Source organism: Martes martes, assembly GCF_963455335.1.
Source record: "Martes martes genome assembly, chromosome: 5".
Classification (NCBI taxonomy): Eukaryota; Metazoa; Chordata; class Mammalia; order Carnivora; family Mustelidae; genus Martes; species Martes martes.
This window is the reverse complement of record NC_137892.1, coordinates 152,843,137-152,869,909: the sequence shown is the minus strand read 5'-3', so window position 1 is coordinate 152,869,909 and position 26,773 is coordinate 152,843,137. Positions and strand designations below refer to the sequence as shown.

Below are 26,773 nucleotides of genomic sequence, written 5' to 3'. Positions count from 1 at the left end.
GAGACGAGGTAACTGGAAATCCTAGCTTAGCTCTTCTTAAATAACACTGAGAGACAGACAGACACAGAAACAGAAAGAGAGACGATGCTAACCGTGTTGAAGTATACCAGAGTGCCAATCATGAAATATCTCAGTAGCCCTTCTACCAGTGTTCTCAAAGGAAGGAGCAGTTCAAAGAACTCTCCTGCATTGGACACCGTGGTGGATGCCGTGTTTGAGGGGATTGCATTTAAAGTAAGGCGATGCCACAAAGGAGCAGGTTTTCACTGGGCAGTCTAGAGGGACTTTCAAGAACACCTTGAATCGGTACTTGGTCTTTCTCTGCCTTCTACCACTCTGCTAAGTGCATTAAATGATATTCTCATTTAATCCTCCAAAACGCTATGACCCAGTTACTACTATTACTATTAACCCCCTTTGACAGTCGAGAAAACTGGGCACCAAGAGGTTAAAGAGCAGGACCAAAGTTACAGAGCCAATAAATGCAGAGACTTGAAACCTAACCCATGGGTTTCTTAAATCATGCTCTTGTCTCTAACACTTCTTGGAAGAAACAGCAGATCCTGGTTCTAGACTCAGCTCGGCCACTAACTGCTGTGGGCAGCTTGGCTCCCTCGTCTCTTCTTTCAGTAAAGAGGGTTGGTCTAGAAGATCTTTAACGTGTATGTCGAGTGACCATGAATCAGCAGCCCCCACCCCCGTTAACTCAGAGGAACCCGTCCTAGACAGTGGAGTCTACTGGATCTATTTTTGCTACCTAAATATTGTGTGGCACACACAGCAATTCCAAACACTCTGCACGTGGGTTTGCTGTGATTTGGGCTCGTTGTCTATGTCTTGAATATGATACCCATTCAATGAGCACACGTGAATGGAGGGAATAAGCCACAGAACCCAAGGAGGAACAGCTTGTTTGTGGTTTACAAGACTGAAAATTCAAGAAAAATCTCTGCCCTCCACAAGGCCACGCAGTACACCCTTGGCCATAAGCAAATGTCTGTAAAGGGAGTTTTTCTTCATTGTCTGCCCCTGTTTTATACTTCACACTTTAGGAAATATTAAGAAAAATTGGGGGAGGGGCAATCAATAGCAGATTTAATAAATAATCAGAGTATGAAGCAAGTGCACTGTTAGGAAACAGAGGGCATTAATTTAGTTTCTGTTGAGAGAAAACCAACATGTAGGATTAAAAGATACATATATATGAATAGATATATTGAGTGAAACTACAAACACATCATGAATGTACCACTATTTTTTTAATCTCAGGTATGATTTCCATACAACTGACAAAAGAATGGCTACCAGAAATCAACCAAATTCAGGGACTACATGGGATTTTCCTCTCCTCTTTCCTTCTTTCCTCACTGGTCCACACACGCTCACTAACATTTGGCCACCTGTCCCTACCCCTGGTACCAACTTCCAACTATAATCAGTATCGACCCTCATCCAAAAGCATGTGCACAATGGCGAGTTTGGGGAAGAGGGAGCAAGCGTCCTATCCTTCCATGACCTGTTCTCCACACCCCCTACTGAGTCCTTCCCAGCCATCACCAAGGCACCTTGCTAGCAGACCCCTCCCATCTCCTCACCCAGTGTCCTGCTTACCCCAGCCCAGAGCTGGTCCATACCTCCCCCAAGCCCTGACTGGCCTCAACTGCCAGGGCTTTCTTTTGAAATATAAGTGGAGTTTTTCCAGAAAGCCGCTTGCATTTCTTGTTTTAAAGACATAGGATTCAAGTAAAATGAGGAGGAAAAGCCATGAAAAACTGAGATGAGGAAAGAGCCCTTATACCTTATGATGCTTCTTGATGAGGATGTGGAAATGATCTCTTAGACTCCCGGTGGGAGTATCAATTGTACAAGCACTTGGAAAACTTCTCGGTAGTCTCTACTGAAGCTGTCTTTACATATGCCCCATGACCCAGTGCCTCCTACAGTGTATGGCCCCAATTCTTCACCCTGCCCTGTGTCCATGCCAGTCACAAAGCTGGAGAGAATGGAGATGAAGAGAAATATGTCTCCCACCTCCCCAGACCCAGAAAACAATTCACCTAAGCAACTTCACATGTGGTGTTAAGCATACAAACTGAATGGCCTCCGGAGAAGCCCACATGGACTCCGTGAGTGGAAAAGTAGTGCTATTTCCAAACAGGTTCAACACACTACCTGTCGGTGAGCTGGAGACGGTATTTTCCAATCTGTGTAACGGTCAAGTCTGAGGTAAGCGTTCATGTTTGCTTCCAGTATTCTTTACTCTCCACATAGCTAACTCATCCTGAATTTCAACTCATGTTCATCTCTTCTAGAAAGTTCCCTCATGCTGCACCTCGCCGTGTATCCCTGTTCACCCAGATCACACTCAAGGCTTAGGCAGGTACCCATTTTTAGCACCCCCACAGTGCCTTTAGAGATGTGTTTTCCACACTGGACTGTAATTTCTCTGTTTTTATTCTCCAGTGAGCTATAAGCTCCTCCAGGCCGGGAGCTCTAAGTTACACATGATTCCTGGCATCTGCCTCATCGCTTCACACAAACGTTGCAGGACGAACACTGTTACCTTCTCTATGATGCTGCTCCTGCCTCTCCAGCCAGTCAAACCCTGACTCTGGTAAATGAATTAACTCAAGAGCTTCCTACTGTGCGAGCCCCTCTTTGATCTCTCTTGCTATACTGATCTTTCCCGGCTCTGAAACCCTGTGACCTTGAGTTATTGCAAATATCTTCCATTATTCTCTGACAGCCTCTTTTTGGCAGGTATCTTCCCAGCTGGATTTTAATTACCAATGTCCTTATTTAAGCATTTTTTCTAGCTCTCTCTATACATTCACAGATATGCTTAGATATATAGCTATAGGTCTATCTATCTAGTCAACTACTAAGTGGAATTAGTACACACACAGGTTCTGTAACCTGCTCTTTGTCCTCAACAAGAGGCTGTGAAAATTTCTCCAAGTCAACACATTTCATTGGCTTCATAGTACTCCACTGCATAACCATTCAACAGTCCTTACAAATGAGCATTTAGATCTTTTTCAATATTTCTCTGTCACAAACAAGACTGAAACCAATATCTTCATACATACATCATTTCAGACTTGTATAATTATATCCTTAGAGTAAACCTCTTGAGGTATGATTGCCAAGACAAAGAGCTGAACATATTTTATTTTATATTCAGATAAACATTTCTAGACCACTCTCTGAAAACACAGTATCAGTTTATAGGCCCCAAATCCTTTTCCCAGAATCACTCCTCCACCATACCCCACTCTTTGAGACTGATTCATTATTTTGTCTCCTAGAAGGACAAAAACCTGGCAGCTTACAGTCTTGCATCTTTGCCTTAAGAGCCTGTGTGTGTGTGTATGTGTGTGTGAGAGAGAGATAAAGAGAGAGATGGAAGCCATCAAAGGCCAATGTCAATTAGAATTCTTCCTCCCACGTCTCCAGTTATTGCCACAAGTAAACATTTCATATCTCACTCTTAACATTGCCAATAAAACATGAAAAGATGCCATCTCCCCACTAACCAAAGGAATGCAAATAAAATAAAAGTGACTTTTGGGGGGTTTTGTTGTTGTTGTCATTTTGGGGATGAAGGCAAAGAGTGGTATTCTTTGTTGATGTTGACCGTGAAGAAAAGGCGCCAATGCCCATTTTTTGGTTCTCTTTCCTAACTGCATTCGTTAGCACTTCCAGAATTACCTCAGACAAGAGTGTGCTGGCTGTTTCCACTATCTCACTCACTAAGCATGAAGAGGTTTTTAGTTGAGCTTTATATTTTTATTTCTATTTTAGTCATGGCTCTATTATAAACAAATGACTTTTACCAAATGCATTTTGTATTTTATTAAGACAAAGACACAGTAATTAATATGCTTTTGATGGGTGTAAGGCAAGTCAGACAGTTTCTACCTGAATACCTGTTTAACAGAGAAATTTTTCACTGTTTGTCCAAACTTGGGACCTGCTCCAAGTTTTCAACCAACATGGAAAGACATAGTTAAAACTCACATTCTGAGTTTATATATGGCCGAAGAATACTAACAGCGTTATCAAGAGCCATGTCACAAACCATATCAAGCCCTGTTTATTAATTCGTCTTAAAGAAACTAAGCCAAATTCTGGCCAGATCCAGTCACATACCAAGAAATCCCGATTGAAAAGATATAGGTTTAAGAACACAAGATCAGATCATCTAAAACAGTTCTCACAGCAAAATCAGGGATCCGTTTCTTACCCTCAGTCGGAGACACAAATGGAGCCCAAGAAGTTTCATCACTCCCTCCCAGTCTTGATGGAATAAAGTGTCCCCTGATGAAGCCAATGGCAGGAACTGGCATTGTTTCTAAATTCTGCTTCCTCTATTTGGCTAAGAACGAGTCTATTAAAATATTAAGATGTGCCAGTAAGTGGTATCCTGCTCTCTCCTGCCGCCGGCAGCTACTTGGGCTATCTTTGAATTAAATGCACCTCTTAGCTTATTACAATGATCAAGTAGCAACCATGTCATTTGGATCACAAAGAGCGTAAGTTACATTAATGTAATATGGTAATTGAGACTGTATAAAATAAATATTGTGACACTAAATGCACACATTTACCATCAGTCAATCATTCATTTAATTTCCTGTCTTGATGGTTTGTCCAATGTTATACACACGGCTGGGCACGGTGGAGGATAGAACACTAATCCGGATACCATTCCTACCCTCGAGTGCCAAGATAAAAATGTGTGCACCATCACAGAAGCACAGAAAATATAAAGTGCCGTGGCAAAGTGGAGAAGGTTACACACATGCTGGAGTGTTTGAAGATGTCTCGGTAGACAAGTGGCTTTTAGTTTAGATTTGGAAAGCAAGAGGGAACTTCTCCATGTAGAGAAGTGGCAATTCTAGATGAGAAAGGAGTGTCTTCAGCTCAGGAACTCAGATGGGCCTGGTTTGTACTGGAGAAACAAGGATAACTCTTTGGCAGGATCACAGGTTATCGGAAGTATGGAAGTGGGTATACATTTGGTAGCCAAGATGTGGCGAGCTCCAGTAAGACCTGCCTGCCATGTTGGGAGCATCAACGTCACTCTGCAAGCAACCAGGCACTGCCAAAGAGGCTCCTAAGAAGTTGTGTTTTAAGATGCAGAAAAAGTGAAAGTCTAAGCATTTTAGCAAAGATTGCACACGAAATAAAGTGTGGTATTCTTTACACCTCAAGACACTTGCATTTGATAAATTAGGTATTAACTGATGGATGTACCACTGATAGAATTGGTTAAGGCAAAGTCTGCTAGCTGTTGCTCAGTACTTATCCATTCCTTTCTTGTTCAGTAATATTCCCAAAATTTGGTTGGTCACAGGCTGATCAGAATGAACCCCACACATTCCCCCTAGCTTGCCTTGAAGCTAAATGTGATCATCGTTAGTCAAGTGGCCCATACATCCATTGCCCATGGGATATAGTCTGATGTGCTGTGCACACCTTCTGGGAAATGGCCTCTAGATATTTGTAGACCTTTCTAGAGGGATGTGCTTTTCTCTCTTTTTCCTTCTTCCCAGCTGGCATGTGGATGTGAGGTCTGGAGGTGAAGCAGCCATTCTGGGCAATAAGATGAACTTGGGAATGGAAGTCTCATGTGTCAGGACACTAAGAGAGGAAGAGCCTGGACTCTGACACATGGAGCACCTTCAGAGCCCAGGGGCATTTTATCTGACACTTTTACGAAAAAAAGAAAGTCCTATCTCTTCTGAGTTTCAGGCAATCTGAATATCCACCACTGACATCTAAAGCAGATCTTATCTGAAATGGTTAGGAAGTAACGCGAGGAGTTTTCTGTAGCTTCATGTCCAGCAAATATGTTAGTTTCTCCCTAGGTAGGAACTCAAAGAAGTCTGTAAGAGGTGGAGCACGTCCTACTGGAAAATCCAATCAAACCTAAGAAACTACATCCAACAACTAGAGAAAAAAAACATTCTTTTCCAGCAAACATGAAACATAAATGTAAATATTAACCACATACTTGGCCAAAATTCAAGTCTCAGCAAATATTGAAAGAATTAATTCATAACATCTATGTTTTCTAGACACAAGGCAATTAGGCTGGAAAGCAGAAACACAAGGATAATCCTAACATAGAGTTTAAAAATTAATGGCATGATGATTTGTTAATTCCTATCTCCCAATTAGATTGTAAGTTACATAACAGAAATTGAAGGCTCAAGCTGGCCAAAAAGAGGGGGAGAAATCTTAATGATGTAAATATAAATTTTTAAAATGAATAAGCTTGATCTCAATAAAAACAAAGGATATGAACACATAATTCACAAGCACAGAGAAATACCAATGGACAGTAAGCATGGAAAGCAATGTTCAACCTCGTTAGTAATCAGAGAAATGCAAATCAAAATAACAAGAGATCACTTTTATGCAACATTAATAATTAATTAATAATTAAAAACTGGTAATGTCCCATGTTGGTCAGAATAAGGGAAATGGCCACTGTCCTACAATGCTGATGGAAAGTCATATTCATAGAGTGCTGATAGTGGGCAATTTGGAAGTATTTGTCAAAAATCTAATGGTACACACTCCACAACCCAACATTACCACATCTGACCCTACTCTACAGTAATAGACCCAATGTGTGTGTACAGTTCATTGCAGCATTTTTACTGCAGTGAAAATTTATAAACCACCTAAATGTCCCACAACAGGAAAACTGTTAAATAACTTGTTAGATTCATTGGGAAGAAGACACTCATTGTTTAAAAAAATAATAGAGGATCATACGTACTGATACACTGTCAAGTGAAAGAAATTACAGAACAAGGCAGGTAGCAGGGAAAGAGAAATACTATAAATACACAGACCTTGAATATACATGTGTAAATGCATTCAGGAAGTCTTAGAAGGTGACAGAAAGTCTTAACAGGGACCACCAGGACTGTGGTAATAGATTGGGGGTGGGGCCCAGGAGGTAAATAAAAGGAGGGATTACTATTTTTATTCTACTGGTTTCTTTCCTGTCTGAATTATTTAAATTTTAACATACATTTTAACTGGGATTCCTGGGTGGCTCAGTTGGTTAAGCGTCTGCCTTGGGACCGACCCCCTCATCAGGATCCTTGCTCAGGCTCCCTGCTCAGTGGAGAGATTGCTTCTCCCTCTCCCTCCGCCTGCCACTCTGCCTACTTGTGCTCTCTCTCTCTGTCAAGTAAATAAATAAATAAATATATATATATCTATATTTTTTTAAATACATTTTAACAATATCACATTTTCCTGAATTATTTGTGCAGTTTAAAACAGTTTAGTCCATCATTAGACTTACTCCAAATCCCACAGTGATGTGTGGTGGCTCAGGAACTAGTATTCAGCCTTCCTCACTGATCACCGATAGGGAAGCGTTCTTTCCCTTTTCCCAAACTGATTTCAGTGTGATCGTGTAAATCTTGGCACAAGTTAAAGTGAAGCATCTCAGAATAAGATACATTTTTCTAGACTGCTCCTTCTTACAGCAGTCTGGGAAGGACAAAGGGCAATGCCTCTTAAGCACTTTGCAAAGTGGCTGGCGCACAAGTGCTTGAGAAAATGGCGGCTCCTATTATCAGGAAGTATGTCTAAAAATAGCCATTGTGGCCAACACAGACTTTGTAACAAATGTGCTTGTTTCCCAGGCTCATCTAAGGTTCAGGGGTGGTCAGCCTGAGAAAGTGTGTCCACGGGGACGTGCCCAAACATACTCTTAACCTCCCACTCCAAACCACTCTCAACCATCCTTAAGAAATACTTTCGGTCCTGGAAATGACATGTTGAGTTTCGCTTTAAGTAAACATGTGTCTAATCTTCATCACTTTCCATAGCTGTTTGCTATGCAACCAAGTCAACTTTAATCCTTAAATAGCTGGAAGTCAATAAAGCAATATAGTCATGGCACTGAGTTCTGAATGGATTGACTATACAAAAGTTAAAGGAGATTAACTGTATCATTTCATTATGGTATAGTCACTTTGCCGGCACGGTTTGGTTCTGATCAGACATCTAGAAGCAATTCCATCACTAGACTCTGATAGCACACGAGCAGTGAGCTCGTTCATGTCTGAAGAGCTAAAAGAACTCAGACTCATACTTGATAAGGAGCTACATATTGCTTTTCATAGCATACAACTGTAGCATGTAGAGCTAGCCCCTTATCCGCAGAAAGGACCTTGTCTTCAAGTTACAAACTAAAACTGCCTCCAACAATAGCCAATTTACTCTTAGTCCTTCATGGGAATAGTGATCTTCTGTGAGCAGGATGCTGCTAGGAAATGGTGTTAATGCAGAACATGCATTGTGGAGACTTATCAATGTAAGCATTTCTCTCCTTACTCTCAGTGAAACTTCATGCTATTTTATTGAAAACCATTCCAATTCTGTACCAACCCTTTGCTGTAATATTGCCACAAAAATTCACAAGCTCAGCATTTGCTCAAGGCTTAGCTGCTGAAAACGTGTTGTTGACCATGCAAAACAATTTTAATTTACTGTGTGTGTCATTTAGTACCCCATAGTTTGCAGCTGAAAGAAAAAAGACACTTAAAAAGCAATACAAATCATTTTTCTTACTGTATCAAAATCTGGTGAAGAATATTTTTCTGACCATCCAAACTAAAATATACACTAGCTACCAGGATAATGAGCTGCAAATTAACCATGCTAATGTATGCAATTATTATCATGTTTGGCTTTACTAAGTATTCTCTAAAATTCATTTTGGCCTAGAAATACATTTCAATTTTTGATAAGACAGAAGAACTATATGTACATTTTTATGTAAGAGGTATTGTTTTTATTTTATGTATTTATTTATCCACTTATAATCCCCCACACTTTAACCCTATTTAAAATATATTTAATGAACATCTTGGCAACATCACTGTCTAACAGAAGCTTAACCTTCCTACAGTCCCCAGTCTCACCAAAGACACTTGGAAATCACAGTTGAAATGATTTTCCAAACATAACATTCCTTATACATTTTGCCATGCTCTCCTGGACTATTTGAAAAGAGTTACTCAGTCAAGGAGTCAGGGACAGTGTTACAAACTAAGTTCTTTGAGTATTTATGCATTGTTAATTTTTAGCTAATATGTCATATTTTCTATGCATCAAAACAAGAGTAATTGTAGCCTTCTTAGTATGGAAAGGGCATGCCAGTGAGTCCAGAAAAACAATATTCGTCAATGTTCACTGTTAGTGGTCTTAAAACACCCATACCTCTAAACTGAAATTATATCTCCCGTTTAGAAAAAAGAAAATTCTACATATCTCTTTTTCCTTCCTCCATTTCTTGGTTGTTTCCAGTTATTTCCAGGGCAAGAGACTTTCCTGGGGATTCACAACCAGAGATTCATTCTCCACATCCCCTCCCACAGGGGATGAACCCCAGGAGAGGGCCAGTGAGTGCCTAGTTACTGCTTAATTACAGATCCTCTGGTTGTTAACTAAGAACTCAAGCTGCTTGGAAAAATTTTCTCCCTCAAGCAAGATGACTTGCCATTAGTAAAACAATCAGTAGTAATTAAAAACCTCATTTTCAAATATAGTTCATAAGTTTTACATCAAGAAAATTGCTTCTCTTCTAACTCTCTTTTAAAATGTTGCCCTAAGCACAATAAAAAAGACCCTCTTTAAAAAAACTAAAGCCAACCCCCCCCCCAAAAAAGCCAAAATGCAGTTCACTGTTTTTCAAGTTAAAAAACTGCTTCATGGGGCGCCTGGGTGGCTCAATGGGTTAAAGCCTCTGCCTTTGGCTCAGGTCATGATCCCAGGGTCCTGGGATCGAGCCCTACATCGGGCTCTCTGCTTGGCGGGGAGCCTGCTTCCACCTCTCTCTGTGTGCCTCTCTGCCTACTTATGATCTCTGTCAAATAAATAAAACCTTTAAAAAAAAAAACTGCTTCATTATTTATGAACCCAAATAAAGGATTTTTGCATCTTGTTGACAAAAATAGCTATAAAATATTTAATCATCAATATATTGCAAATATTTTGGCAGAGATGAGTAGGTGCTATAATTATCTTCAGTTTAAACTTGTTGTGCCCAGATAGTCAATGGGCAATCAAAATGTGAATGCATTCCCAAAAATCACTTTAAATGGATTTAACATTCTGCTTGAGTTCACATACTTCACACTTTTAAACCATTTATAAAAAGTGGCTATTCCAAAATCTTTGAACAGAGTAAAATCTAACTCCCTCAAATTGCAAAGTGTGAAAAAAAAAGAAAACAAATATTTGATTTAATCAAATAGAAAAAGACATCTTTTTTTTGAAACAAATCAGGTGAATAATAACAGATGTCAATTAAGTAAATGGAACCTGGGCCAAATGTATTTTCAAGCAAGATTCAAAAAGTAGAGAAACGTCTCTAAGAAACGTCTCTAATTCCGTGCACCCTAAGACACAATTCAGGAACGTAACTGGAGTTAATAGGAAACACTAGAGGGCGGAGTTGCATAGTGAAGTTCTTCTGACGTCTCACTGGGGATACCTACACTCAGATGCCTGCTCAGACAAATCGCCAAGACCCGCCACTGACTGACTTATTTTGAAAGACTTTAAACTTTGAACAGATGACCTGAACTCATCCACTACAAAGGCAATCAAGCAAATTCAGGGAGACCCAGAGAAGGACTCCATGGACCGTACGTATCTGCAGGATAACCTATCTCACCTCTTGCTTGTGTTGATAAATACAAATCTTACTCACCATGAAATGACCATCACTTTTCTCCTGAATAAAGGATTTGTAATAACCCACTTCGCTTATGGCCTTTGAAAGCTAAGGGCTGTACGTTATATAGATGGCATTTCCCATCAAATTTGCAGAACTGATTATTCCATTTTCGTTGACTAAGTACCACAAGCTCAAACAAAATGTCTCCATATTATGGAGCGTTTACCCTTCAAAACTCCTTTATATTCATATTCTCTGTCAATGGCAGAGATTTTAAAATCTCTGCTGCCCAGCATCCTGTTGCACTGATGAATGGAGGCCATTTATTTCAAATGGATTTTGGGAGCCCAGATGTCAGTTTCCGTAGCTCCAGAAGCAACATAAAAAGTCATTTCCCCTCTTTAAGTCAATGTGAGACTTTCATAGAGGGCAACTTATGTTCAGTATCTCCCAATTATATTATCTTGAAAGTCACAGCCTTAAACATTCATTCTCCAAACAGCTAAGTTTCCTAGATGACATTCAATGAGATAATGGAGCTTCTCTTTAAAACGATCCATCTCAAAAATTGTATGTTTTTCAACACCAGGAGAAAATTGGCCCAATATTCATTCTTTACTTATTTTATTATCGCTATACTTATAAAAATCATTATTAAAAATAATTATAATCCAGGAGTGCCTGGTTGGCTCAGCTGGTGAAGTGTACGACTCTTGACTGCGGAGTCTTGAGTTCAAGCCCCACATTGGGCATAGAGATTACTTTAAAAAATAATTATAATCCTAAATAGCTGAATTTCTCAAATATCATGGTTTTTATTTTAAAATCCTAACCTCTTGATAATTCTATAGACAGAACAGTGAATAACTCAAGAAGAATCTTCACTACCCTCCTTCTCTTAATATCTGATTGTACTCTTTTTCCTTGCTCCTAAAACCAATATGCTGAATCTTTACCATGATATCCTGGATAATACAATGGATTAGGAGATTGGTCACTATCGAGGCTTTTAATATAGTGATACAAATCATAAAAGTATAGGCAATAAATATTGACCTTGCCAGGTCATAGAAAACTGAAACCCAGAATAAAATGTGTTTTAGTGGGAAAATCAGTCATGATGAATATTCATTTGCATACCCTATCTCTAGAAAGCCATAAATTAAAAAATTCTGAGAATCAAAGTCAAAGATCATGGACTGGTAAACCTTCTCTGACCAACCTACCAAAAAATTTAACCACCCTTTCCCAAGATTTCATGTCTCTTGTTCTTTCCCCAGTATTTTTTTCCTTAGCACTTACCACTAACTAATTTTATTTTTATTTTATTTAGAGTTTATTTATTTATCCCTCTCTGGATTATATGCCCTCTGAAGGCAGGGATTTTATTTCTTTTGTTTACTCTCTTGCTCATCTGTAGTCCTGGAATAGTGCCTATCAATTAGTAATTAAAAATTTGTTATATTACTTAAAGAATGAATAAACAACAAATACAAAATCTGGCAGAATTGCATGTGTTACAACTCTTGTTCTAACAAGGTTAGAAGTCTGGAATTAATAAAGCACTATCACATGCCAAGAACTCAGAAACTGTTACTTGACTTAACCTTCCGAAAACATGATGAAATTAAGACCTATGGCATTGCTGTTGGTCACAGAGTTTGGTAAGTGGCTGAGCTAAAATGTGGACCTTGGTCTGCCTATTGCTAAAGGCTATGCTTTTTTCTATTATATCACACTGACCCTCATATAATCTCAATCCCTCTAGAAGATGTGTAACAATTTTTTTAAAGGATGGGCTTAAGTTACAAAAGCTAATTTGTCCACATACTCATACTTGGGAGGCTCTGGAGACCTTAGAAGAAGCACTTGAATATTTATGAATGGTAGTAAGTATCTCCCACTTACTTGAAAAGCATAGAGTCCCACAATTCCTCAATTACTCACACCAAGTCTCAGGTGATTGGGGAAAGAGAAGATAATGAAAAATCACACAGTTCCTTCACGATTGTGGGAGAGGACAACTGCACAAATACATGGGTTAACAGAATAATTTCATTAGGGATTTGAAACACATAATCTCAGCACATAATCACCATGATTGCAGAATCACAGACTCTCCCTAAATTGATAACTTCACAAAGAAGCTAGCTCAACAACATTTATTGATTTTCAGAAGGCTCTATTCCAGGAATAACCATATGCAGGTCCAAGCTCCCTTAGTCGCCAACAATCCAACTATATGTTGTTTCCAAGAATATACTTTAGATTCAAAAACCAAATAGGGTGAAAGTACAAGGGTGAAAAAGGGTATATACCCAAACCGTAACCAAAAGAGAGCTGGAGTGGCTATACCATCCCTGCAGTTGGTACAACAATATCAAACAAAACAGACTTTAAGATAAAAATTGCTACTAGAGACAATGGATGTTTTGTCATGATAAAACAGTCAAAGTCTCAAGAAGATAGAACACTCATAAATATATTTGCTTCTAATAACAGAGTCCCAAAATACAAAAAGCAAAAACTGACAGAATTGAGAGAAATAGACATTTCAATAATAGTTGGAAATGTAAAGACCCCACTTTCAACTAGACAGAAGATCAACAGAAAACAGAATCTTTGAACAACACTATCAATCAACTATACCAAGCACACATTTATAGAATACACCACTCAACAACAGCAGAATACACATTCTTCTTAGAAGTACATGCAACATTCTCTAGGATAGACCATGTATTAGGCCAAAATCCCTTACCCCAAATACTTTGGACCACATATGTTCCAGAATTTGAAATTGTTCATATTTTCAAAATATGATATGGTGCATTTCAACATAAATGGAACATTCCAACATCGTCAGCAAGGTCTAGGTCAACATCCTATTAACTAAACACAATATTTCTATGACAAAACACATGAATATTGATCTTAACAGATAGCTAGATAAAGACCACCAGTAGCCTCAAGTCAATTCAGATATTTTGTCTTCAAATAAATTACAAAAAACAAAACAAAATTAAAACACACCTGTTGCTTCAACTTTTTTTGTTGTTGTTGCTTCAACTTTTAAACATTTTCCAAATGGATCCACTTTCCCTTGTCTCTACCGTCATCATGACCTACTGTTATGTCCTTCCCATCCCCCACCAAGGAAGCCTTCTAACAGCATTCCTGCCCCAGCCCAGCCTCTCTCCAACCCAGTCTCCACAAAGCAATCAAAGACAACTATTACTACTACTATATTACTCCTCTACCTCAGACTTTCCAATGTCTTCTCCTTGCTCTTAGAAGGAAACATGAATTCCTCATGATGGCCTACATGGTGAGGTACACTCCTGCTTCCCCAATGACATCACTTGCTCCTCCTCCATCATGGTCCTCTTTTTATTCCCTCTAACACACCAAGCTCTTTCCTACTTAAGAGTTTTTGGTTCAGCAGCTCTCCCTCTCAGCATGCTCTTCAAAGCGTTTTTCAAAGGTGGGATTATCATCAACCTTTAGGTCTACGCTCAGACGTTGCCTCCTCAGAAAGACTTTCCCTACCCCTTCTACCTAGATAGACTTAGACTTCCCCATAACTTTTTCCTAAAAAAATGGACTTGGGAATATTTTTAGATTTACATAAAAGTTACAAAACTAGTATAAAGAGTTCCTATGTACTCTGTACACAGTTTTCCTCATTAACATCTTTTATAACTAGGATACATTTGTCACAACCAATACGGTAACAGTGGTGCATCAGTATAATTAAGCTCCACACTTTACTAGGATTTCTCTAGTTTTTCTCCAGTGTCCTTTTTTTTTTTTTTTCTATTCTAGCATTCCATCCAAGACACCACAACAGTACATTCAGTCATTATATCCCTTGAGCTCCTTCTGTCTGTGACAGTTTCTAGGACTTTCCTTATTTTTCCTTTGCAGTGTGGAAGAGCCCTGGTCAGGTACTTGTAGGCTCTCTCCTAATTTGGTTTGGGCTGTTGTTTTTCTCATTATTAGACTAAGTTATAGGCTCTTAAGAGGAAGACCACAAAGGTAAAGTAGTCTCATTCACATCATAACAACAGCATATGTTATGAATAGGACTCATCACAAGTAATGTTAAACTTGACCACCTGGCTAACATCATTATTTGCCAGGCTTCTCTACTGGAAGGTCACTCCCCTGCCTCCTTATACCTTGTAACCAATCTACTCTTGGGAAGCAAGTCACTTAGTACATCCCATACTCAGGAGGGTACAACTGGAACACAACTCCATCATGTGATATGCAAAAATATATATATATTTGGAGTTCTTCAGTTAGGGAGATTTGTCTCTTCTCCCCCATTCACTCATTCAATCATTTATTTATATCAGTATGCACTCATGGATGTTTATATGATAGTTTTGAGTTATCATCCAATACTACCTTATTCATTTCATTGCTCAAAGTGTTCCAGATTTAGCCATCTCAGGTTGGCCTTTATGTTGCATTGCTATTCCTCATCCTTTTGTTTTTTGAGCACTTCTTTACTTCCCAGTACGAGGTACTCCAGCCTCATCTTGTGTAAGAACACCATTTTGTATGTGACCGGTTCCCTTGATTGGAAAATGGTATTGGAAACCAAGATCTAGTGCTAAGTGAGTTTATTATTACTGGAGTGTCACAACCATTAGGCCCTCTCAGCAGACAGAGCTAGGAAGTGGAGGTATGTATACTAACCCATGTATAAGCACATATCTATAAATATTTATATCTATTTTGAGCAAACCATGAATTTATACTGATGTCTCCAACTCTAATCCAGGACCATGCGGCTCCCTCTAGCATGCCCTGTTTTAACCACTCAGTTTATTTACAGTAGAAGTATTAACATAATCTATAATTACCTATTTTACCTATAATTACCTACCTATTTACCTATAATTACCTATTTACTTTTTTATGGTCTATCTCTCACCATCAAGGATTTAAAATAAGAAGCAAAGGTTCACCTAACTCTGTAGCTCTAGGGCCTAAAACAGTGCCTGCTACGTAATGGTGGTCAATTTGTTGGATGTGTGAAAAAATAATCAACAGAAAAGTACTGATTACATAATTCTAAATAGGAAATAACAAAGATGGAATATTTTGAAGTTAACCCCTGACATGAGTAAAATCATCATTTAGACTAAAAATAAACACACATTAATCCGTTGCTATGCCCTGTTATATTAATAACCTCTACGCATTCATCATCACTTAGCACTGAAATTTTCCCTACAAGCAATTCAAGGAATGGTTGGTGCTTTCCCCCTAAAGTTTACTGTAGTAGAGCTTAATCATGTCCAAAGTGAAAGTAGTATCTTCTATCTCAAATTTCCTTTTCTGTAACGGTAGAGTACAGGTCAGAGAGAAGAGCCAGGCAGGAAGTAGGGAGATGAGTCACCCACTGTTACCTGGTTCACCAAATTACTCAAAAAGTTCTCAATATCCAATAGTCTTTCCCTCCATAGTCTACGAACCATCATGTCATACAAAGCTACGCAACAAATTTTGGCACCATTACTTAAAATCTTGTTAGCTTAGCATTTTTTCACTTCTTTTTACTACTTCTCAAATCGCTGAGAAGTCTTGGCTAGATCTGAAAATGACTTTAGTAGAAGTTAGAGCAGTAGGACTGAGCGTCCACCATAAAAGTAAAGAAAAACAGTTTCAGTAGGGATGAAAAGGTGATTTTACATTCAAAATTTTCTTTCAACTTCCAGGTTTGAGCTTGGTCCTAGAAGGTACAATGTGGGTAAGGATCAATAACCTTTCCTCTCTAAAAGGATGGGAGCTTCCCCTGGCAAGCTCCCATCTACTTGCTCCCACTAAAAAAATAAGGGAAGATGTCAAGAAAAGGAAGAGAAAGATGGAATGAGCATGAAACAAATATTTATTGAATGCCAAATATATTCCTAATAAACCCTATGCTCTTTTCTACTCTACAACTTTTTAAGTTCTTTATTTTTTCTTTATACTAATAAAGAGATGCCTCTTACATGCATATTTATGTAAAAAATTGTAAATGTAACATAGAAAAGAAGTTAATATTGGGGGGAAAGAAAAGAGCAAAAGAACAAAAGTATTTCCTGGAATATTCTGGAGTATTCTTTCAGAAGAAAATAAGTAAAATCCCCTGATACTTGTGAGAAATGTTATCATTCTTAAAAAAATTTTTTAACAGGCTGAACAAACCAAGGCGAGCCTGTATACATTTCTTGAAATAGCTCCTTGTTTATCTGAACTATATTGCAACTCAGAGTCATGACACAAATGAGCTTTGCGGCACAAGTGCATGTCCATATATAACAAAGGAGTGCCCAGAAGGTTCCTGTAATTAGAGCTAGATGCATATGGGAGGGCCCCCTGCGCCCAAATTAAGCTTTGGCCACTTGCACAGAATTAGCATACCAAAATGAGAAACAAAACCAAAAGGCATATTAAGACAAGGGCACTTTATTACTATGATAAGGATACACTGCCCAACTGTGATCACAGTGAACTGTCTTGAAGAGATAAAAACTGGAGAGAGCATGGTTTTTATACAGTAGTTTCCAGAGCATACCACACCCAAAAGGAAGGATGGAATAAGAAATGTCTCCTCAGTAAATTCTCTGACTGACTTTGCCTATAGAGAAATGCTGCCAGGTTTCCGGCATGTCTTCCCACGTGACTAGTTCCTGCTGAGGCCGTCCACCTCTACTTACATGGGACTTCCGTTTCCATAAATCTTGTCGAACAGCTGTTGAATTATAAGTTACGCTCGCAGGGGAGATGCTGTCAAATATCCAAGGATACAGAAAGCGCAAGCCACAGTGCAGTTTTTCCTGGAGAGAACTCGGAGTCTACCATCCATTTACTGGTAATTGGAGGCGACCCTCTCCTGTCGGTCCCCTCCCTGCTGCCCCAAAAGGTCAGAAGCACACTCGCCTCGCCCTCAGTCATACCACATTCTATTCTTACAAGGTCCAAAGACAGAAGGAAGCCAAGTTTATCAGTCACATCACAACAAAGCCACACGCCAAGCAGGAAATGAGCAAGGAAGAAACAGTCCATTCTCTTACTACATTTCCCTGCGTTGGAGTATTGTTATCACCAATGGTAAAGCACCTTTGAAGTTATCTTACAACTGTACGGACCTTTTGTCACAGAAAAAAAAAAGTCACCTTGTTTTCAGCCAGGTAGAAAGATTCCACACCAAAAAAGTTCTACCAAGAACACATTCTTAGCAGCCGATCTATACCCATGATCGTACAGCAAAATTTCCAACAAATTATTCAAATTCTCAGGACAGACCTTAGATTAAATCCTTCAACCAATGACAACCTCAAGAAAGCAAGTGTGTTCCACACGGGTAATTCCACATTCACAGGGACTCTTTTCATGACATTTTATTTTGTGAAAAGAACAGACATGTATCTCTGGAAACTTTTTTTTTTTTTTTTAAATTTTAGGTTTTAAAAATAGATCCCTCTATTACCCTTAAGGTTTTTTTTCCTGTGGTCTGAAGAACTGAACATACTTTGCCCTAGCACGCTGAGAATAGAATTCTTAGAAGAGCAATTTAAGAACAAGTTAAGAACTAACAACCAGTAGATGGCTAATGTGTGAGCAAAGAAGGCAATTCGTTTTCCTTAGGACACATTCTCACCAGAGGAATAGGAACGTAACCCCCATGGTTCAGTTCACCTTTCAAGACGTTCGCTTAAGCATTCATTCATTCATTCATTCATTCTACAAGTATTCATTGAATGACCACAGAGTGACCAAGAAAGAGAAGTTTTCCCAAGCTATGTTGAGCTGTGTTACATTTGTTCTAAAACCCTTCCCACTCACTGATAAGCTCGCCCTCTTAGAAGGCAAGCTCGGAAACCCCAATCAAACTAAATATTATTTTAAGGCATTCAAAAGGCGGTATTCTAAGCATACCTATTGGGTTGCAGATAGTCTGGAAGGACTTGTTTTAGGAATGGATCTGCGAACACTCTCTAAAATGCATACTACAACTCAAGAAGATGAGAAGGTGGCCTATTCCAGGGATGCTGAGGGCTTACTCTGGGATGTCTCTGCCTTCTGCTTCTAACTTAACTAAAGCTCCTCCTGGAAATGGAGGGTTGAGTCTGACACAACCAAAAAATGGTTTGGAAGAAACAATGGTTTTAATATGTAGTATTAAAAAGTTAATAGCATTTTGTTTTTGGAGCTACAGTGTCACCATTTTCTGAATGATAGAGGTTTATGATGATTTCACTCAAAATTACAAAGAAACACAAATTTTGGAACACTTCACCCATTTCATTTCCTAAGAGGTCAGAAAACACTTCTGTCCATACTGATACTCAATTTGTTTAAATCAGGGGTTGGCAAACTATTGCCAAATCTATGTGGGCCCAATCCAGCTCACCACCTCTTTGTGGTGTCCACAAGTTTTTAAATTTATTTTTTTAAAGATTTTATTTATTTATGTGACAGAGAGAGAGAGACAGCGAGAACAGGAACACAAGCAGGGGTGGTGGGAGAGGGAGAAGCAGGCTCCCCGCTGAGCAGGGAGCCCGATATGGGGTTCGGTCTCAGGACCCCGGGATCATGACCTGAGCTGAAGGCAGACACCTAACAACTGAGCCATCCAGGCACCCAGTTTTTAAATCTTAAATGGTTGGGGTTGAGGAGAGACAAAAGGAGGGTCTGATTTCCTGACACATTACGGTTACATGAAATTCAAATTTCAGGGCCTACAAGTGAAGACTTATTGGAACACAGCCACACTCATCCCTTTATACAATGTTTATGACTGCTTTCATGTTAGGACAGTAACTATAATATTTTAGGCCCTCAAAGCCTAAAATATTTATTCTCAGGCCCTTTATGGAACAGATTTTCTAAACTCTGGTTTATATAACAAGATAAATGTCATCAAGCGAAGACATTTTGGAGCTACAGCAAGGTTCCTCCACCCAACCACTCCCAAACTTTCTCGCCACCATAACTTGCATTGACCAAAAACATCTGCCCAAGCTCCATCCCAACGGGGGCTGTGGGCAGGGGTTCTTTCTTCTACAGGCAACTCGGTGGGGGGGCCAAGAGAGTAAAGAGGAGGAAGATATCAAAATGGAAATACACTTAAAAAGAGGTAGGAAATGTAGAAAAGCAAATGTGTGTAGAAGAGAGTTCTGGAGAGTTTCACCCATCTGGGCGACACCATCCCTAATCCTCTTTCAATAAAGGGTAGCGGCCCGCGCTGACACACTGACAAAATGGACTCAGTCTCTTTTCACTATCATCTCAGAACAATCTGGCGTGGAGACAAATCGTAAAACCCCAGTACATGTGGCCTGTACAATAAGTTAGATGGCTTATAAGTAGTACACAAAGTGTAATTTACATATTTTATTCAGCAGGGAATCATTAATCTGTTCTAGTGAGTAAAATGAAGATTCATGTGTTTTGAGAATTAGTAAGCAAATGAAACAAAAATAATTTCAAAGGCGAGCAAATTGCCTCATGATGTGTTCTTTGTTTATTTTGACATTTTTAATTACCTATAAAATATGCCAACATATGCATTTAAATATTACATTTTAATGTTGTTTCTCGGTTGTTCAGGCATAGTAATGAAAAGCTTCTCCTCAACTTGCCATTTGCTAGCAAACCTACAGAGAATGTTAGTAATAGCAACAGTTAGGAAAAAAAAAAAGAAAAGAAAAGGGGAGGCTCACCACACCAACAAGGTTGTAGGCATGCAGACATTTTTAAGCCATAAAATGCAAATGCTTTGAAGCATTTCAAATGACAGCACGCAATACTGCTAAAGTTCATGCTCTGATGTTTTCTTATTACATTTTCAAAACCACAGTCACTTTTTAGAATAACTTGCCAACTTCTCCTAGTGCATCAGCTACATCGTGAGAATGATTACATCACTTCTGAAAGGAGACTACCCCTTTCGTGACACAGCCCTGGTCCTCTAGAAGTTAAAGTTCTATAAACACTTTACAAATATGCCCCAGAACATAAGCCCTGAGGAACCTACCTGGTGCCAACTTCCTCTCTAATTCAAAACTGTCACGATGAGCCCCAGGGCTTTAAGAATATGGATAAAAATGAAAAACACTCCCAAGTCATTCTCCCTCCCAGGAGACTTTCTCATCATTCTTACTGCAATGAGCCCACCTGTTGCAGACAGCACACTGTAAGTGTTGAAAGGAGAAGCCATAAGGGGAATGCAGATAAAAATGTTACAGGCTAGTAAAAACGTCCAGGGGCCTAATATTCACAAAGGTATATATGGCCCCATGCAACTTTCAATGCTGTCCAAGGCAAGATCCTTCCTAGTCCTTTCCTTTGGTACTCTAAGTAAGGCGGGAAGAAGGAAAGCTGGTGGACACCACAATTCACCCTGACTGAGGCTCTGCCCACTGTCTGTGCCTCTTCGGGATGCTCCCCAGGGATCTCTGGGGGCTTCTCCAACCTCCTCTTATGCACACACATCCCACCCAGCAGGGAGATTTCCCAGTGTAAACAAGTGACACCTGAGAAGCTGAGCAGCGCTGTGCCCTTGTGCCCTTGACTACCCGTGGAAGCATCTTGTAACTCTGCTTATGAGCAGACTTCAATAAGGACCCCTGGCGAGGGCTATCTGGAAAGTACAGATGCTCCTGTGTGTTGACAACATTGTATCGCATTACACCCCTGAGTTTTTTAAACACTGATTCACTCATTATTTACAAAAACAAATTTTTTCAGACACTGAGATGGGCTCTCCCAGAAAAAGCGGGGGGGGGGGGGGGGGGGTAAACATCTAGTGAAAAAGAATGATATGGAAAGAGAAGTCCTTAAATTCATGTTGGTGACAAGAGACTCAAGGACACGACAGGGACCCATGAATGACTGAAGGTCCCCATCTGTTAGCTGAATAAACAAGTAATAATAAGTAATCAGAGTCAATATTAAAATGGCACCTACTATGTGCTGGGCACTACTCTAACCGGTTTACATATATTATGTATTTAGTCCTCAAAATGTACAATACATTATATTATATATATGTACATATATTCTATGTTACATATGTACATACATAATATATATGTTATAATAAATACATATATATTTAGTCCTCAAAATAGTAGATAAAATAGGTGCCCTTATGATTTTTTAAAGATGAGTTAAGGGGCGCCTGGGTGGCTCAGTGGGTTAAGTCTCTGCCTTCGGCTCAGGTCATGATCCCAGGGTCCTGGGATCGAGCCCCGCATCGGGCTCTCTGCTCGGCGGGGAGCCTGCTTCTCCCTCTCTATCTGCCTGCCTCTCTGCCTACTTCTGCCTACTTGTGATTTCTCTCTCTGTCAAATAAATAAGTAAATAATCTTAAAAAAAAAAAAAGATGAGTTAACTGGCTGGCCCAGTCAGTAGAGCCTGAGACTCGTGACCCCAGTGTCACACGTTCCAGCCTAAGGTTGGGTTTAGAGGTCACTTTTAAAAAAATGAGCTAATGAGGCACAAAGAGTTAAGTAAGTTGTGCAAGGTAACACCAGGAGTACCTCCCATTTACAGTGTGTTTTTCTGTTTAGGCAATGCGCTCAGTCTTTTATAACAAGTCTTGAGTTTCCCATACAATATGTTACCAAATAAATGCTATCTCTTCAAACATCTGTATTTCTTGAAAAAGTACTGAAAGCATCCATAAACTTGAATATAGCTTAATTAATGTCACCAACATCGCAAGATAAATTTGATCTGATATATTCTTAGATTCCACTAATTTTATACCATGCTATGAGATTCAAAACAGAATTAGCTTTTACTCTTAAAATATTATTAGTGCACCATCTTGAATATGTTAACCAATGAAACAGATTCTACAAGTAGGTAGGAGGGTAAATGCATGTTAATTACTTGGAATGTCTTAATTAACTCCTACTGCTAATGACACAGCAATTAAGGTTTAAATATGCTTAGAGGACACATCGGGTTTTCTACTGGGTCGTGTTACTGAACATCACTAAAATCCAAAGGAATGCGGAGTTTTAGACCCAAGTTCTCAAAGAACTCTAATCTCAATGGGAAAAACAAGTAAAACTTAAGCTTTAGACTGTGCAGCACAAGGTGCGAGTGCACACACACACACACACACACTTTTGGTTAGCTGCCCTTCTCTGTCCCCATATCCCTCTGAGCACCAGGAGATACCTCATGGTAGTAATCATTTCTGAAAGTGCTTCAGGGTATGCATCAAGCTTCACTGATGGAGTCAACCTCCCATACATTTTTTTTCTAAGTTTCCTTATTTCTGAGCATTAGGAGGTATGTCATGGTTCCTGTTGACCTATCTGGGCCAAACAAGTACTTGAAGCAGAGACCAGGGTAGGTAGATAGAGCTATTTTTAGAAGCTATCTTCTGTTGTGAATTAAAGATAGCGATTCTCTTTAAAAGAAGGACAGACTCCAAAGGTGAAGTCTATTTTCCCTTCTCTTGAATGTGGGCTGGTCCTCAGACTTGCTTTAATCAAGAGAAGGCAGCATACATGAAACTGTGTCACGTCCAAGATTGGGCCTTAAGAAATCTGTATGCACTTGGAACTCAACCAGTATACTGTGAAAACAGGGAAAGAGAACTGAGGCACCAGTTGACAGCCCCAGCTGGGCTTCCAGCCGACAGCCAGCACCAAGAACAAGTCCTAGGAGTGAGTCATCCTGGATACTCCAATCTAGTCAAACCTCTGGATGACCATGGCTCCCAGCTGACACCACATATGGAGAAGAACCTTCCAGCTGACCTCAATCAACCCAGGCTTTGAAGAGATCATGACTGATTGTTGTGCAGACTACTGAGTATTTGAGGTGATTTGTTATACAACAATAAACAGTCAAAGCCTTTCTAGACCATCTTAGAGACCCAGAGTAAAACCGGTTCCTGAGTGACTCACCTTTGCACAGGACAAGCCATGATGGAATTGAGATCACCTTCTAATATGAGGCATGGAGGCTAAGACCATGGACCTCAGAGCCAGACTGACTAAATTTGGAATCCTGGCTTTGCCTTTGACTAGATATGTACTCGTAGAAGTTATGTAACTTTTCTGTGTTTGTCTCAGTTTCCATCTGTGTAAAATAGTGATTATACTATTCCCTAGCTCATAGGTTTGTTGTGAAGATTAAACATCAGTATCAGCATATGTAAAGCACTTAGAACAGTGCCTGGCACAGAGTAAGTATTCAGCAAATGTTCTCTGTTAATATTATTATTTATTCTCTCTTCTGTTCTATATCCAAGGAACCACCCACTCACAGCTATGGAGGGCTCTATACTTAGGACAGAGGGATAAGGAAAGTGAAGGGGGGTGCCAAAACATACTTCCTGTTTGATCCTACACCATGAAGAAATGGATTTCTGCCAGGTCATAAAAGTGTGCATGTGATAAATGCTAAATCTGATAGGCCTCACACCAGCAAGGAAGAAAACCAAAAATCAGAGTAAATGCTCATTTTGTAGGTGATCCATAAGAGAAGCGTCAGACAGTTAATAAAACTTCATCTGAGAATAAATTACTCCTAGGTAGAAGAATTCACACTGTAGGAACCTTATAACTGATTTCCATTCATTAAAAGTACTGAGTTTTTTAGGCATATAACATAGTCCTGGAAAGTTATTTTCTTGGGCATGATCTAAGCTATCATCATCACACTCATATCAACTTTGTTTCTGAATATTATTTTGTAATTCACTCTAACAAACAGGTCACCTTACAGATCAGGGTAGTATTTGCATATGTCATAATAAAATTAATTCTAGTGTATTAGTAACACTGGGTTAGTTTGGGGGTTTGGGTAATTTTTTAAAATTTTTGGTCACATCATACATGCACTTTGGGGAAATGTTTTTGTTAAAATGATACATCACACTTTGGGGAAATGTTTTTGTTAAAATGATATTGAATGATTTGGTTTTATGAATGAAGAAAACATAATAGCAAATCAATTCATTTTGCTACAGAATTACCAAACAGTACTTTTTGCCCCAGCCCTTTGTCTCTTCTGTATTTTAAAATTATATCAAGGACCTATTTCTGTTGACTTCAAAATTGATCATCCCACATGAGTTAATATATGATAGCCATACGTTTCTGAAATACTTAGCATTCTATTTGAGCTCTTGAACTTCTGGCCATAACGTTTCTCATGGGACTTTTCACTAGCGTTCCAAACTCCCCCCTTCTCATCTCCCCATGTTTCTAGTCATAGAATTATTGGAGATCCAGTGATACACTCTTATCCTTATATCCAGACAGGGACCCATCTGTTTTTCAGGACAACTTTGATCTATAAATTGATACCCAGGTAGTTCAATCAATTAGAGGTTCTGGGACAAGTGTCAGGTTTGTGCCTATTTTCAGCATGATAGTATCACTTATCCACGTGAGATATTCTTCTCACCAAACTATTTATAAGCCTTTGGTCAACTTGAAAAAATCCACATTTTTATCTCATGCCTGCTAATCATGCTTTAAATGATGACTATCAGAGATGCAAATTAATTGCAAACCATATGAAGGATGTGCAAATTAAAATCTATGAAACTTAAATTATTAATGCAGTAGTAATTCAGCTTCCAGTTTCCTTCTGCAGTCACTAACAGTTTCACCTACTTTATACTGCTCAATGCAAACTACATTTGTTAAACAGAAACAAGGGACACTAGATTCTGACTTTCTTCCCCTCCTAACTTTTCAGTCCCCTTCCCCCTCGTCCTGCTACTGCAACCTTGGTCTCTATTTTGAACTTAATCTTTTATGTCTGCTTAACTTCAGCCCCCTGTTACTACCAGATCTCATCAATTACACACTATTCTGCTTTAATTTAATACGTCATTCTTAATATGTTGAATTTTACATCCCACCGGTCTTTTCAAAGAATCTGAATCAGTTCCACTGTGAAAAAACCAAAGCCTGTTTTTCCAAGGGCATTTGCAGGGTTATGGGTATTGTGTTTTATATGATTATACACAAAAAGTTTAAGAATATACGCAATTTCAGTGGTATTATTGAGAGTAACTGTTGGAACACAGCAAATGAAAGTAGCCAAAGTTTCCAAATGCAGCATCATATGAAAAAGAGCCCAGTTAAGTGAAAAGAGTGTTCAGATTAACACTAACAGATTCCACTGAAGTTTCCAGACTCGTAAAGTTCTGCTTTACTTGCGTGTGTTTCCCATAAATGGAGCCCATTCTGGGCTTCAATGCTTAAATTAACAAAAATATTATTAAAATAAATTGTGTAATATTTCTAATTAATAATAACTGATTTAATTGAAGTATAAGACAGTTTACCAACTTGCCCTTTTAGAAACAAAGATAGGCATAACTTTACCAAAAAGCAACAAATTAATAAAGGAAACCACTTGAATAAACTGTCTCTTGAGTTTCTCAGATAAAAATGTCACAAATTTCTCAAAGCACAACTCAACAAATTCTAAATCTTGGCTTATTTTGATTTGCATAAAATGTTTGTAAGTAGCATATGTAAATATCCTTAGTAGTAACTAAACTCAAATGCACACATGTTTAGCAAAAGCATTTCAGGAAAAAAAAAAATGTCATGGATGTTTACCTGGCAAGGCTGTTTCATTTTAATGGCTATGACATGGTATCTGTAACAGCAGAGCTCGCAGGTCCAGGAACCCCTCTCACTGATCCACTTTAGCAGGCACAGCTGATGTGTATATCGAACTGACCCATCACAGCGGCAGGGATTTAACAACTCCCCCTGAAAAGAAAACAGCTCATGTGAATATTTACACTTGTGTGTCAATTTTAAAAAAACAAAACAAACAATACAACACAACACTTGCTTTCTTTTCTTTCAAAGCCATTTACCCGGAAGGATACCAGCATCAAACTATCCTAGAAAATAAAATTAAATTTTTATACCTCTGGTGGGAATGAAACTAAAGTCTTAAAACTATTTCAAAGATATTGCTTAGACTTATGACATAAATGTTCTACCAACATACAAAATGTCTGCAAGATATAGCTCCCAAAACCCTTGGGGG

General features: G+C 39.0%; 1 protein-coding gene across 1 annotated transcript in view; it reads right to left on the bottom strand.

The window, feature by feature from the left end:
* Window positions 1-26,773, bottom strand: part of MARCHF11 (membrane associated ring-CH-type finger 11) — a gene marked incomplete at both ends in the record, with an annotated part of 98,073 nt that overhangs the window by 69,818 nt on the left and 1,482 nt on the right. The window contains one exon of the mRNA XM_080804491.1: window positions 26,332-26,487. Coding sequence (XP_080660617.1) covers window positions 26,332-26,487 — 156 coding nt within the window. The remainder of the gene's footprint in view (window positions 1-26,331; window positions 26,488-26,773) is intronic.